At 39.7% G+C, this 14,895-nt stretch overlaps 1 protein-coding gene across 2 annotated transcripts in view; it reads right to left on the bottom strand.

Moving 5' to 3' along the window:
- DPP10 (dipeptidyl peptidase like 10) overlaps positions 1 to 14,895 on the bottom strand; it is a 1,755,202-nt gene that overhangs the window by 69,403 nt on the left and 1,670,904 nt on the right. For both annotated transcript variants that reach the window (XM_078683981.1, XM_078683980.1), the window contains exon 21: positions 5,024 to 5,078. In XM_078683981.1, coding sequence (XP_078540107.1) covers positions 5,024 to 5,078 — 55 coding nt within the window. The remainder of the gene's footprint in view (positions 1 to 5,023; positions 5,079 to 14,895) is intronic.

Below are 14,895 nucleotides of genomic sequence, written 5' to 3'. Positions count from 1 at the left end.
CAAGGGCAAAAAGGGTGTCCCATGAACAGCCCAGACACCCCCCAGGAAAGGGATCTCTAACCCCTCTCTAAACAGGGATAGTGTGCACTAGTAAAACAGGCCTTGATGCTTAATGTGAAACAAGTTATTCAAAAATCTGTTTTGTAGGGGCAGAAACAGGTGACATCTAATGATAGTTAACTATGCTTGCTCTACTTGCATTTCTTTCTTCAGACAGACATTTCATTTTCTTATAACTTTACTCTGGAGCCTTTCACAGTGTTAATGCGTTGATTATAAGTAAGGCTTAGGGGTTTCCATTGGTGTTGGCTTTTATTGATAAATAAAGACAGAAAACAAAGTGCTTCTTGACTGCATTGATTTTTAAAAGAGGAAAAATATTGAAAATGGTTGAGCAGATAGACAACATGGAGAGTTAAAAAACAGGATGAGATTTTCTTAAATACAGGCATATATTAGCATGTATTTGTAGTATAATGCTAATATGTACCTATGACTGTAGAATTTTTTTAATACGTGGATGCGTAATTTGCTCAAATGTGACAGGCATCCATGTATGAGTGCATGTACATGAGTTAAATAAACATGGAACTATACCCTTTTGCACAGTTGTGTAAACAAATTGAGGGGGCCCCATGCAAAGTATATAAAGGGGCCCGCCACCGGACTCACTCAGGAGCGCTCAGACCAGGGTAATGTGCTGAGGCTGGGCCCCACGAGCTTGAGCCCCACCGCATTGTGGGGGCTGCGGGGTCCTTTGTTATGCCACTGATTTTACATCTCAATTCATTGTCAAAACACAAAATAAACATGGATAAATACCAATAGATGACCAAAAAATAAATATGGACTCATACAGACAGAAATGTAAAAATAAAAATACCGTCAAACTGAGAGCCCTAGTTATAAAAATACAGTACATTCTCCTGGAATATGTTACCAACAATCCCCTAATGCCAGACTTTTGGTACAGCTTATAGTGCACATGTATGCTGCAGTCCTTTCTCTTCTTTCAAGGTTTTGAAAAACACTCCAAACCTTCACTTTACATGACAAACCTTTCTGTAGTCCGTATGATTGTTAGATTTGTAAATAAAGCTCGTTTTGCAAATTAAGTAGATCAACAACAACAGAATAAGCATTTGTACCTGACTCAAAATGATTAATGTTTTTATCATATATTAATGGAGACGTTTTATTTGGAGACGACAAAACTAACATAGCCCTTAAGATAAGGACAGTTTCATACTGAACTGAGATAGGGAGAAAACATGGACTAACAATATAGGGCCTTATTTACAAGTAATGAAAGCAGTGTGGTGTCGCAAGCCATTTGGCTGCGCCTTGCTGCGTTAATTCTGAAGCAAAAGGATAATCTTTCAACATCACGTCCTAACACGATTGGAGTACCACAAGGATCCACTCTATCTCCTTCACTGTTTAACTTATACATCGAACCACTCACTGTAATTTTGCGTAACTCCAAAATCTCCTATCACATGTACGCAGACGACACGCAGTTATACCTCAAGATCTCGTCTTTGGAAGACATCAGGTTAATGAATGAGGCTTTAGAAGTGGCGTTAAAATGGCTAACAATCAATCACCTAAAATTAAATACTCAAAAGACAGAATTCCTTCTAATTTCGCCATCTAAGAAACACACAGAAGTTAAGGATTGGGCCAGAATGATCACTGCGCTAAACTGTAACCCTACATCGGTCGACTCAGCTAAATCTCTGGGAATATCATTAGATGAGAACCTGGATATGAAAGTACATATCAAGGCCATGGCAAGAAGCGCCCGTTTCCACCTGAACTACCTAAGAAAAATGAAACATTCCATTTCAGAAGCAGATCTCAAGCTAGTGGTCCAATCACTGGTCATCACTAGGATTGAATATGGTTGCTCTACGCTAGCAGGCTTACCACAAATCTCCACTTCTCCGCTAAAAGCTTGCCTCAACGCAGCAGCAAGACTTATAACCGGCTCAAGGAAGTTCGACCATATCTCCCCTCACCTCAAAGCTTTAAATCGGCTACCCTACGAAGCCAGAATTCAGTTAAAAATAGCATGTATCACCCACAATGCACTTCACTACAACACTCCAAGATATCTGCCCACAAGATAGTTCTATCGGGAGGAGACAGACCTGCGAGGAGTGCTAAGGAGATGGTACTAAGACCACCCTTATTCAAGAAGAAAAAACGTATGATAGAGCATTCTCCGGAGGTGCTCCTAGAATATGGAACTCTCTTCCACCAAACATCAGAAAGATAACAAACACAGCAACATTCAAGAAGGAAACGAAAATATTTCTAATGAGCAAATTCCTGCCTTAACTCTAGCTGGCTACTCTATAACTTAATAGCAGAGTTATACTACAAGGGCGGAGAAGATGGAAATCACAAGCCCAGATACAGGACTTAATTTACCAAAATCAGATTATCACAGGCCTCGGAAAGAATATTGTAGATATTGTAATTAATTGTCTTTTATTGTCATATATACTTTTATTCTATATAAGCTGCTATCTCCTTACTACCTCATAAGATGTAAAGCGCTCTGATACCGTGAAGGCAAAAAATAGGGACCCCCTGTAAGGTATGGAGGACTCCTAGGACAGGGCAATAATGCAATGCAAAACAAATTTCCTAGGCAGTGTTTAGGATTCAGTTAACATGCTGGCTAGTCAGACATCAAAAGGCGGGGGATAACCCTGGCTCAGTGCAATACACAACACAGATTAAAACATGGATATTTCTTTTATTCTATTTCTTTTTTTTTTTTTTTTTAAGAGGAATTGAATACAGTACATATATAACACATTTATCTGAAATTAAGAAAGTGCATGATACATTTGATGCAGTGAATTCACCCCGTGTAACAGTGGGTGGATACTGTACCACAGAATAAACCAATACATTAAAAACATACTTTTTACATTTGTACGATACACCATTTATACAAAACACGTGATATAGTGTGGCCGGAAGCTGTAAGTTCTCTCAACGCGCGTTTCGGCACAACAGTGCCTTCGTCAGGAGTGCCACAAGGAAGCAGAGTATTTCAAGGAATGAACAATGGGGAAAAGATGCGATGTTGATCAGAGGTGTATTTTTTAAATAGCGGATCTTTTCTCTTGAAGAAGATACTTTTTGGTGGTTTTAAGGTTGCACTGTGTTAGGGTTTTTTTTGTGTATCCCTCTACCACAGATTCTACTTGACGATATTCTTTATATAGGGAATCTTCAGGTGTAGATTTGCTCTATTTTTAAAGAATAAGAGGGGGATTTTAAGGAGGTCTGCTGATGCTTGGCTTATGGAATTTAGCAGGCCAGTCGAGGCGTTTCGTGCACGCTACAAAAGTCATTAATACTTTCAGTTGCATAGCCCGAACCGAACACGAAAGTCGGGTAAAAAGTGATAGCTTTCGTCCTGGAGAAGCTGCTCGGCTGGAATAGACTTATGAGTTCGTAATCGCCAGTAGATGGAAATCCGCCATAGACGAGAGTGCTCTGATACCCACGGGTCCTGTTCACGCTAAATAAAACTCTTAAATAAATAAATAAACAAACAAATAAATAAATAAATAAATAAGTCATATCTACAACGAGATGACAGATTCCTCTGCTCTCCCCTCCCTGGCGCACAATTAGCTGCCATGTGCAGATGCAGCCCCACTTGCACCATGATGCAAGGCTGAATGTTTCACGGGGAGGATTGCTTTTGTGCAGGAAGGTACTCCTTCCTGCACAAAAACAATCACAGGAAGTCAATTCCTCTTCCCATGCATGTTCCAGAACGCAGCACACGTTGAAAGAGGAAAATAACTAGGAGAAATGAAAACGTTTCTCCTTGTTGCACCTCCTTACGCCTCCCTTGGGGAGGCGCAGCATTCTGACGCATTTCCAACTTTACGATGTCTCATAAATCTGGAAATGCGGCAGAAGCCATTTGTGTTGCATGAGAACCCACATAGCAACACCCATGGCATGCCACTTTCATGCAAAGTGTTGCGTGTAAAGGTGCCAGATTCAAAAGTCCACAAAAAGCCATGCAGGGTGGCTTTACGGGTACTTGTAAATATGGGGCAGAAAAAGTGGAGCACGGTGGCGCAAGGGGCTTGTAAATAAGCCCCTTAATATGCAATTTAGGACAAAACATGGACTAACAATATAGTATTTATTAATGTACAGGATAACAGAGTCATGAATCATGCTTTTATGGAACAAAGATTTTGAGTAATGTATAACATAAAACAACAAAATCTTTTATACAGAAAATTCTAAATACTTTTGCGATAATATTACATGAAGTCTTTCAAGTTATTCAATGAATTGTAAACTTATGTACATGTTGTATGCCTGTACGTTTTTTGTTTATTTCCTCTTGCTTAATTTATTTCTTAACTAATAGTAACTAACAATACAGCAATATCCTACAATAATAAAAAATACACGTTGGCAAGGTAAACATGAGTTGTGGTGTGCTATTAATTAACTCAGTTTTATGTTAACATGTGTAAATTGGTTATTTAGAATATATTATCTGACTACCCATCTACGATTTTCACTCCATTCTCCCTTGATTGTATTGTTATTTGAAACAGGGTCCAACTCGAAGAGTGCAGCCTTTGTTGCAAATATTTCTAAACGTTTGTATAATCAATAATTGTATAATTCCTCACACTGCTTGATTGTGCAAAAGTATTGTAGTCTTTTTTCTGAAATTCGAAAACCAAATACCATAACATTTGATTATAAGGCAGTTGGGGAAGGTAGGCATCTGAGTAGGATCATTGTCGACTCTCCTGTTCCTAAAGTAGGATAGGAATTCTGGGAAACAGAAAACAACTGACAATCTCTCCAGGGTTGTTAAGAGATCAATGAACAGAATGCAGAAATGGGAGATATGTCAAACCTGTCAGAAAAGATTAATTGCTCCCAATTCCATTCATTTATTTTGATTTAATATGAAATAAGCTGCAGAGGTGAGTGTGGCACAAAGAGTATCCCTTACCTTTCCAAACAGGCTTATTCTTTTTGGGTCAATGAATGTTTTTTTCAGCAATGATCTGTGGAAAAATATTGAGAGAACATAAATTAAAATGTATGCTACTTGTTTATTTCAATATAATAATTAAGCAACCATTGGGTAAACACAGTTGAGAATATCTACAAATATCAGAAGATAATTTTCTACACAGGATTTGTATTTTGGTTTTCCATCAACTAATCTTTCTAGTGTACTAGTATTAAGGATTTCCAAAAAGTCATAAAGGGTACATTGAGGTCCAGATTTACAAACACTTTGTGTGGGATTTGATTTACATTTAGAAAGCAAAGCTGACACTGGAGGGCAGATTTATCACCATTTGATGCAGCGCAACACAACAAGACAACTTGCTGCGCGGCATTGCATCCAATGGAGGGGGCAGGAACACACCATACCTATTAAGAAAAGGCACATTCCTGCACTCCCACTGAGCTGGTGTGCTCTGAGCAGCCTAGTGCCAACATAGGCCCACTTGCATCATGGAGCAAGGGTGCCTGCTTTGCAGGCAAAGTTGTTTATGTGCAGGAAGGGATGCCTTCCTGCACAAAAACAATCCTCACATGTTCCTCTTGTTATGTTTCTATCGGGATGACGTACAATTCTGACACATTCTCAATATTACCAGTATTGGCAAATGTGGGAATGCGCCAACATCCCTTGGAGGATGCGTATTAACACCCGCGCTCCACCCTAGGAAGCCTTACCGTGGCAAAATAATGTAATCCACTGCCTTGCGCTGCCTTGCGCTGAGCCATATTTGCGAAGCAATGCAGGGTCATGAAGGTGGTCTTGCGATGCTTGGTAAATCTGACTTCAGGATCACGTTGCCCTTGCAACACCATGCATGATGCAAGGACATTGCAAGCCAATGATGAATCTGGGCCATAGTGTTTTGTTGTCATTTACAATCTAAATTTGATTATTGTTGGATTGTAATCTAAAGTAACTCAAAGCTTTGAAATCCACTGGCTTGCATTACCCTGTGTTCAAGGGGACATTCCATGGTGGTGCATCAGCAGTCCCTTGCAACCACCATGGGTTTTGATGCAAATCCGTATATACAAAGAGTTGTAGACAGCAACTTGCCCCAAAATCCTGAGCTTTCTTTTGACAGGTTTGACAAGACAACATGTTTTCTTTTCTCCACGTTTTTCCCACTTTTCATATGTGTTTCTTTGTACAGCACACATACAAGTCAAGGTTTATATGATTTCATAGAAAAAATATTTCATGGAATACCATTACTGAGAAACAAATTGATCTAAACTCTTCAATGGAAATTTTCAGAATGAATGGCATTTACCTTTTCATAGGAACCACAAGATAGAAAGTCTTAGTGGTCTACATTGGCTTTTGAATGCGTATTTGTTATGTGCAAATGCAATTGATGCAGGTCTTAATTTTAGAAACATTTTTGTCTGAGATATTTACTTCAGTGCTTTACTTCATCGGATAGTATTTCTTATATTGATATCGCCTACATTGACAGACAATTACTTCCGTTGCTTTTAATTTTATGACCCATCACCACCCATAAAGACATCCATCACTGACACCTCACAACCCTTAAACCCATCTATCCCTGTCCCAGAAAAACCCCTCACCACACCTAAACAACACTTATCCCTAAAGCCTAAAAGCCATTTCTACCCCAGAAATCTATCAACTCGGACCCCTAAAGTCACTCACTACCACAACCCCACCCATTCTGGAACTCTATAACCCATATATATGCGTACAGCCCATCCATCCCAGAGCCTTTAAAACACCTCAGTATACCTGATCTCTACTCTTCCTTGAACTCTAAAAGCCCACATTGCCCTTAAACACCAGCCATCCATGACCCATGAGAACTCAGAACCCTAAACTACTTATCCCTGAAACCTACAAACACCTCTCTACGTCTAAACTAAACCCATTCTGTTATGTTCCATATAGGTACCCCAATATAGGCTCTAGTAGTAACCTGTCCTTTCACCTATATTCTCCCCGACCATTACACTACATAACGGTTCTTCGGACTGACCTTTTACCTAGTTACGGTACTGCTATCAGGACGTGAGGTTTTCCCTAAAAACTGGCCTACTCCTTTCTGCATGAGGATTCTTGGAAACTCAGCAGCACTACCATGTTCTGCATATTAACTATGTATAATGGTCATTCTTTCCATCATCCTAAATCCAACATGACACAGCAAGGTAGAACCCTTGAGGGGATCACTTTTGGTATATTAGCACCATATCTTGCTGAAGTAGTCAGGGGAGAAAAGGACTTCCATACTGACGCGAGACTCAGGGTTTCCTGCATGTGGTCTCACAGTCTCTCACTTCAGGTAATGGGTTTGACTTTATCCTAGAGGCATTCTTGGCTTTACACCTACATACATGCTAAGTGCACCTAGGTACATCTAGTTAGGGTTGCATCATAACGCATTTTTACTGTCATGTATATTATATACTTGCCTGTATTCACTGTTTTAGCAAAATGGTAGAAATCTACCATCCTTTTACCCTGTTAGTGCTTTTAATCATTAATATAATTTTTCTGTCTAATAGTTGAGCACACCTATTTTACACTAGAATGACACGGGTTCGATTAATTCTGATTGAAAAACATCCCCACTGTTTCATCTGTGTATCTCTCTGAGACAAAGTGAGCATGAGTGACTGAGCGAAAAGTATCGCACTGTTTCCACATTCCTGAGGGATCAGGGTTGTCATGTTCGATAGTTGCCAAGAACCAATCTCTCCTTGGTAAGAGGGATTTCTAGTGGCACTGTGAGCTAGCTGGTCTACAGTCTTTCATACCCGGTGAGGGTTTCTAACATCAGTCTGGACCTCAATCCTGCAGTGTATGTTGTCTAAACGTGCAGATCCTGTATTGATTTACAGGAACTACACAACAATTCCTGAATGCTTAAAACATCTCACCACCCTAAACTCTTCATCCTAAACCCTAAAAACTCTTCACCACCCCTGCTGCTACCCGTAATTGAACCATAAAAACCCTCACTAACCCTAAACTCCACTCATCCATGAACCCCAATATGCCTCGACACCCATACACTCCATCCATCCCTGAAACCTAGAAATGCCTCACACACCTAAAAACCACTCATCCGTGAACCTTAAAAAGCCCTCACCACCTCACACTCCACTCCACCCATCTCTGAACCCTAAACACCCCATTCTAAGCACTAACACCAATTATTCTTGACCTCTAAGAACCCCCTCATCATCCTAAATATGATCCATTCGTGAGTCCAAACACCCCACAGTAGTGCAAGACTCTACCCAAGTTTAATGTCATTTTGTATTTTCTTAAAAATTACCATTTCTTTAAAATGTGAAATGTGTCCTTTAATTTACGATATTTTTTGTATTTTCTTAAAATTGTTTTTCCTTCAATTTGGTTTTACATGATTTGGTTTCCTCCAGTGTGGTTTCTATGTTTTCGTTTTCTATAAATTTGCCTACTACCCTTTCTAGAGATAGGTGTAACAAGAAGAAATGTTTCCCACATTTCCCACATTTCATATGTGCTGCTTTGTACAGCACACATGCAAAGTGAAAAATGTCTTACAGCACAGTGTTGAGACCCTATGGGTATGTAGTGCGCTATATAAATTCTGACTTGACTTGACTTGACTTTGTACTAGAAGTAACTCTTTCCAGACAAAAACTATGATTCCTACAATGCAAACACTAATGCACTATGGAGCAAGAGAGTCTGCATTGGAGCATGGCAACCAAAAGTCTGCCAGTTCAGGGAGAGAGAGGAAGAGCATTGTATCTTAGTAGATATGGTGTGGGTATCTCTTCCTATCATACAATGCAGTTCACAAGATTTACTTTCTGGTCTGTGTTAAGCTTGTTCTTTGTAAACGTGGGGAGGGGTAACAGGCTAGTTTTTATTTAGGCTCAGAATGCTGGAGATTTGTAACATCCTCAAAAAGTGCTTGATTATGGTACATTATCTGATATAATCCCAAATGTGTTGCTGGGGTAGGTATAATTCCCAAAATAATGTTGGCATTGCCCCTACCTTGAGAGCCTCTGAGGCTACCAACCCACAATCACAAAAACATATTTTCTTCTGTATACTTCATTCCTATTTTCCTGAGTGCATTCATTTACACAATGCTGGAATATTGCTCCAGAACACCAAGTTTCAGTGCCTCCCAGCTGCAACTTTAAAATGTTTCAATTTACTGACACATGATGTACTAAAGTGTTAAGACTATGTGTGCTGTTCCTCTCTGTATTCTGCCTTTTCAGTGCCTCCTATGCCTGTGTCCTATTTTATATTCGTCAAAAATGCAGTGCTTCATCCCAAAGGCACAGCAATTTTAGGAAATAAAAAGCAGCTGTACCACGAGCTTGGGGCATTAAAATTAGGGCACATGGGAGACATAGAAGACATAGGGTTGCACATAGCTACACCAAACAGTCTATGCACATTTGAGATGGTCTACGTTTGCTCACATTAACACATTAACCTCAGATCAGATGAATTTGTCAATTGTTATACATGTGACTCAACTTGTGGCTTGTCTATTTGTCACTTATGTCTCTTTTATATAAAAGAAAGGGTAAATTAGGGGCAGCATATTGTGAGCGATAAACACATGGCTTAACCAAACCAATTTGACAGGGCTCATCAGAAACTCCTCGTGTGAATAGGGAAGGTGCAAGGCTACAATAGGTTGACGCCCAAAATAAGCATTTGAGGAAAGATGAATTACTATTTTTTTCAGTGAAGGTTGAAGTTCTAGGAAATTATGATCACCAGAAGACATGAGATTGTCAGCGTTATACCATCCCTTCTCTACTGTCAGATGGTTGAGGCTCTTTAAATTATATACAGAGTTACACATCTCCACAGTGAATCATTGGAATTGGGAAGAATAGAAAACCCACCACCATTCTTTTCAGCCCAATTTAGGTGGGCTGGTTGGAAGCATGAAATAGTGGAGTAGTGGTATGGAACATGAGCTGAACCAGCATCATAGCATCGATGTCACAGACCTTGATGACAACAGACGTGACATTTTATGTTGGGGAATCAATGATCACAGAGTATTTGGGATTGTTTGGTGTGAAGGGTAATGCACATGAAGTAATGCTTTTAAAAGTGGGACCTGAAGTGTGTGTGTGTGTGTGTGTGTGTGTGTGCGTGAGCATGATGCTCTGTTTACAGTGAAGCTCCTGAGAGAAGAGTGCAATGAGGGATGGAGTCTTTGTATTATTTCAAACATACAATCTAGCTTAGGTTTGATGTCAAGATATTCACTTTGTGTAGCTCGTAGGTTATTTCTTCTCTGTTCAGCAGTAGTAAGTTGCTGTAATAAAATATGAAGCGAGTAATCACAGCTCTCGTGTAAATTATTCTTAAGGGTGGTAGTCTCCTTCTGTCAACAGTGATTTTGTGTGCTGTTGTTTTGGAGACACTCGACTGAAATGATTCATTGGTATGCAGAGTAAGTCTATGTTGAGGGGTGCTTGTGGCTACAAGAAGGCCTATGGATTTGGACCTTGGCAGTATTTTAATCTGTATCAGTGTGCATATTGCTTCCTTTTCTCTCTGTTATTGTCTGACCAACTTTGATTTATGCTGGCATTTTATTGTCTTATTTCATTTCCTGAGCGATGTGGGTGATAATTGGGGGATTGGGCAGTGGTGGAGGGTAGCTAGTGTTGTCAAAGTCAGTAGAAATAGTAGGATTGTACTAGTGCTAACGTCCCCTGCCTTGCCAGAACCTATTAAATTGTTCTGGGCATGAAACAATCTAGAGAAGAAGAGGAGATTCCGATCTCTGTACTGGACCATGAACTTCCCAATTCCACAGAGGATTATGTGTGGATCGCATTTCTGCAAAATCACATTAGGTATAAAATTATCTTTCATGTAAGATTAGCAGAAGGATGGAAACGGTTTTAAGAGCACCAATTAGATTCATCAAGAAAGACATGTTTAGGTGCAAAATCATACTATGTGCAACATTAATCAGAGAGTGAAAACACAGAAGCAAAAATAATATTTAGGTATGAAAACACATTGGATGAAATATTACTTTTAGGATAAAAAATCACATTTAAGTTACAGATTACCCAAGGTGCAATGTCAGCATGAGTGTGGAAATTTACAAGCATAAATCCCACTTAGGTACAGCAACTCAGTCAACTGCAAAACTGATGCAATGTCAGCAACATTGTAATATCCTAGTTAGGAGACAATTATATTCAGTTGCAGATTCACCCTTAGAGTAATAAAAGCAGAAAAGTAGAAATACATCTGGGGCAAAATGCATCTGCGTTTGCAGTGTGTGGATGCCTAAGTTCACCATCTATACACTGCAATGAGAATCACTCTTTAGGATTAGGGACTAACACCAATAATGAGCAATAGCTGTTGAGACTGAATTACACTTCTGATCTGATCATAATGTAAATGAAACGTTCTTCAAGCAAGAGCTAAAGGAAGCTGAAACAAATTAATCACAAGGCAAAGACATGACAGAAAATGGGTTATTAATTTGGGAGTGGGTGATCCCTACCAACTTGATAAATGTAATCTACTTAGGAGAAAATACAGTTCTGAGAGAAGCGCTCCTCAACCTCTGGTAGCAATGGCAAAGGCAGCAGGCTCTCCAAAAAGAAGTGTGTGTTAAGTTAAAGCAGTATAAGCAATTTTCAAGTAAAGAATTAACATAAGAAATGTTAAAAACAATTTAGAAAGATTTAATGAGGAAAATTACATAAAGCTCATTAAAATAAGATTATGGCAACCAAACATATGAATTGTTAAACTTTTATGGCAAAAATCACTTAGAGAAAGTAAAGAACCATTGAAAAACAACAGATTGCTGCTTTCTGGGACTCGGGAGTGATTTCGGGCCAACTACTATGGAGTACAAGTGAAAGACACCAACTGAAACGTCCCAGTCAAACTTCATAAATGGAAGTCAAAAATCCTCCATGGGGCAAGGTCCAAGGCTGTAGCAGTTGAGGGTCCTTCAAAGTTGTGGGTCAGATAAACTTGCTGCCAAGCCCCAGTCCAAGGTTTTACCTTTGAACTCTGTTACTTTTTGTTTCTAATAATTCTCTATCGCAGCGAGGATTGAAGGTGTGATTGGACAGATCTCCACAGGGCTGGATACTTTTGCTGTGATGTCCAGCTGAATCTGTTTTTAGATTGCATAAAGCTCTGTGGGGACAAATACTGGTTTTCTTGCATAAATTTGGTGACACTCTCCTTGAGTAACATTAGTATAAGACACTTGAACACTCCTAGAAAACCCCTTTTCATGCAACTGCTTTGAACTCTGAACCGCAAAAGTAAATGACGGACAGTGTGAAGGTAGAAGCAATATGGACAATGGGGTGGGAGGAGAAGAAGCAACATGGATGAGGGTGAGAAGGCAAGAACAAACACAGACAAGGGGGCTGGGAAATAAAGTGACAACACTGACAAGGAGGGATGGGAGAGAAGGAGGAAGCTAGACAGACAAGATGAGGTGAGAGGGAAGAAGCAACAACTATGAGGGCAATCATAAAGAAAAAGTGTACTTCAGCCACAACAAGAGCAGTGGAATCAAAATGAAGCAATTAATACTTGGTGTATGCTTCAGACGAAAGAAGAGGAAGTGAAGCCCGCACATGCCGATGAATGGTAAGCAATGGGTGGGCTCCAAGACCTTTGTAAGAAATGACATCTCTTGCTAGCAAGAGTACATGGGGTATAACAGGAGAGACCTAACAACCAAGAGTTTCGGTCTTTTGTCACATGTATACTATTTGAGGGTAGTGGTAATGTTAATAAAACTGCTCTAGTAGGTGAGTTTCTGAAGCAATGGAAGCCTGAGTGCAGCCCATGTAGCAGTTGATGGACATTCGTCAATACACAGCACTGCTTTAGGACATTTCTGCAATTGTCAGTGTTCAAAAAGTGTAGGTACAAGTAAAGTTCATGGTGCTATATGAGAAGTTATATTTCACATGACTCTGGTAAGCGAATGTGGCCCTGGTATATTAAGGAAGATGGCGTCCATAAGACATGGACATTTAAGGAAGACCATATTAGATGTGTAGCAATAATATAGGGGGCTTGAAGTAAGCCATGGAGTGGATAGTGTTATGAATGCTGCTGTACCTATTCTGCAGTGCAGCTACTGCTATTGCACTGGGCATTGTGATCTGTACCACAATGGTCTCCGATAGTTGCAGACGAGTTAACGCTGCAAGGTATACCATTGTAATTACCGTAGTTGATGTGTAATAATTTGTAAGGGTAGCTTTGCTACAATAGCTATACAGAGAATAATGGGGAGCAAAACTATCATGCAGGATCAGCAATGAGTGCTTAAGTAGAGATGCTGCAGTGATTTGTGTAGTATGGGATGCATTATTTGTAGAAGAAGTGTAATACTTAAGAAGGTTTTGCAATGTCGCAACTGTGGATAGCTAAAGTTGATAGGTAAAATACTTATTCACTTACAGCTGCTTTTATGATCTCCAGCAGGTGCTTCATTGAATAGTACTTTGGAGGCAAGGTGGGTAGTGCAATGGGTGACAGAATATAGGAACTGAATTACATGGTGTGTAAGAGCAACTTTGATAGGGAGTGGCTCACTAAGATCAATGTAGAGTAGTAGTGTGGTGAGTGCTGCAGAAGCGATTCACTGCGTGTGTGGTAGAAGTGTGTTGCGCAGTACATATTATGGTGCCTTAAGTACTCAGTGGCATTACTGTGGCAATTGTGCAGTCAATCACGCTGTTAATATTAGTATTGTACTGTCTGCTCTAGTAATTCTACAGAAAGTGTTGTAGTAATGGGGTTGTGGAGATGCTTTGAGCACTTGTTTGGTTGCTGCCATCAGTGGGCTGTGCATGGTGTGGTAGTAGTAAATAATTATGTCATGGGAGCTGATAAAAGGCAGAAGCTGCCAGAGATGTTGTAGGGTATGCTGCTAAAGTGTTGTATCTGGTGTTATGTCAAATTTGTAGTACCGGTACATTGGCTGCTGTGATGCGGCCAGTGCTGGCCCCACCCTGTTGCCAAGCCTCCCAGACTCCAGACCACATGAGACATTCCTCTGCAGATCCTCTGATCACAGCTATCTGTGTCTGGCTTTCACTGATGCTGGTTTTTCTTTGCTGAACCTCGGGAAACATGAGATAATCAAGTGGATCCCTCAAATTATTTACCATTGAAACTGCAGTATACAAATTATACAGAGTAATAAATGATGAGTTTAAATATGAATCAATTCTTTCCGACCAGTTACATGATACTTTCCTTACCATTGAGCTACTGCACTCTTAGAACTTAACCCATACTCTATAAATCGCCTTGAAAAAGCCCTAGGCTTTCAACCCACTATAGGGTGAAACACGTGTTGGCTGTACTTCTACAAATTGAAAAATAATTGAATTTATGGACTGTACCTGCACAACCCTAAGAGTCTAGCATCTATGCAATATGTGTTGTATTCATAATGGAAAGCTAATAATAAAAGTATATAACTAAACTTATGGTAATGGAAGTCACATTATTATTTAGACATCATAAGATATGAACCACTTAATAAACTATATACATCAGAAGTATGTGAAATGTATGACGTTGATACATCTTACCAAAATAAAGAAAAAAGTACATTAGATTGTGCGCTCTAAATAGAGCTGATGCTTTTATTTACTAACACCGACTGCCGCAACTCATTCAGTCTATTGGTTAAGGGTTTCCGACAGGAGAGCAAGAACCACCAGTGGGGCACTACTGTCAGAATCATGATCTGCATAACTCTCAATAGAGCAGATGGACAGTTAGATTGG

The sequence above is a fragment of the Lissotriton helveticus genome, chromosome 3_1, assembly GCF_964261635.1.
Source record: "Lissotriton helveticus chromosome 3_1, aLisHel1.1, whole genome shotgun sequence".
NCBI lineage: Eukaryota > Metazoa > Chordata > Amphibia > Caudata > Salamandridae > Lissotriton > Lissotriton helveticus.
The sequence above is the reverse complement of the archived record's forward strand: the minus strand, read 5'-3'. Positions and strand labels throughout refer to the sequence as shown.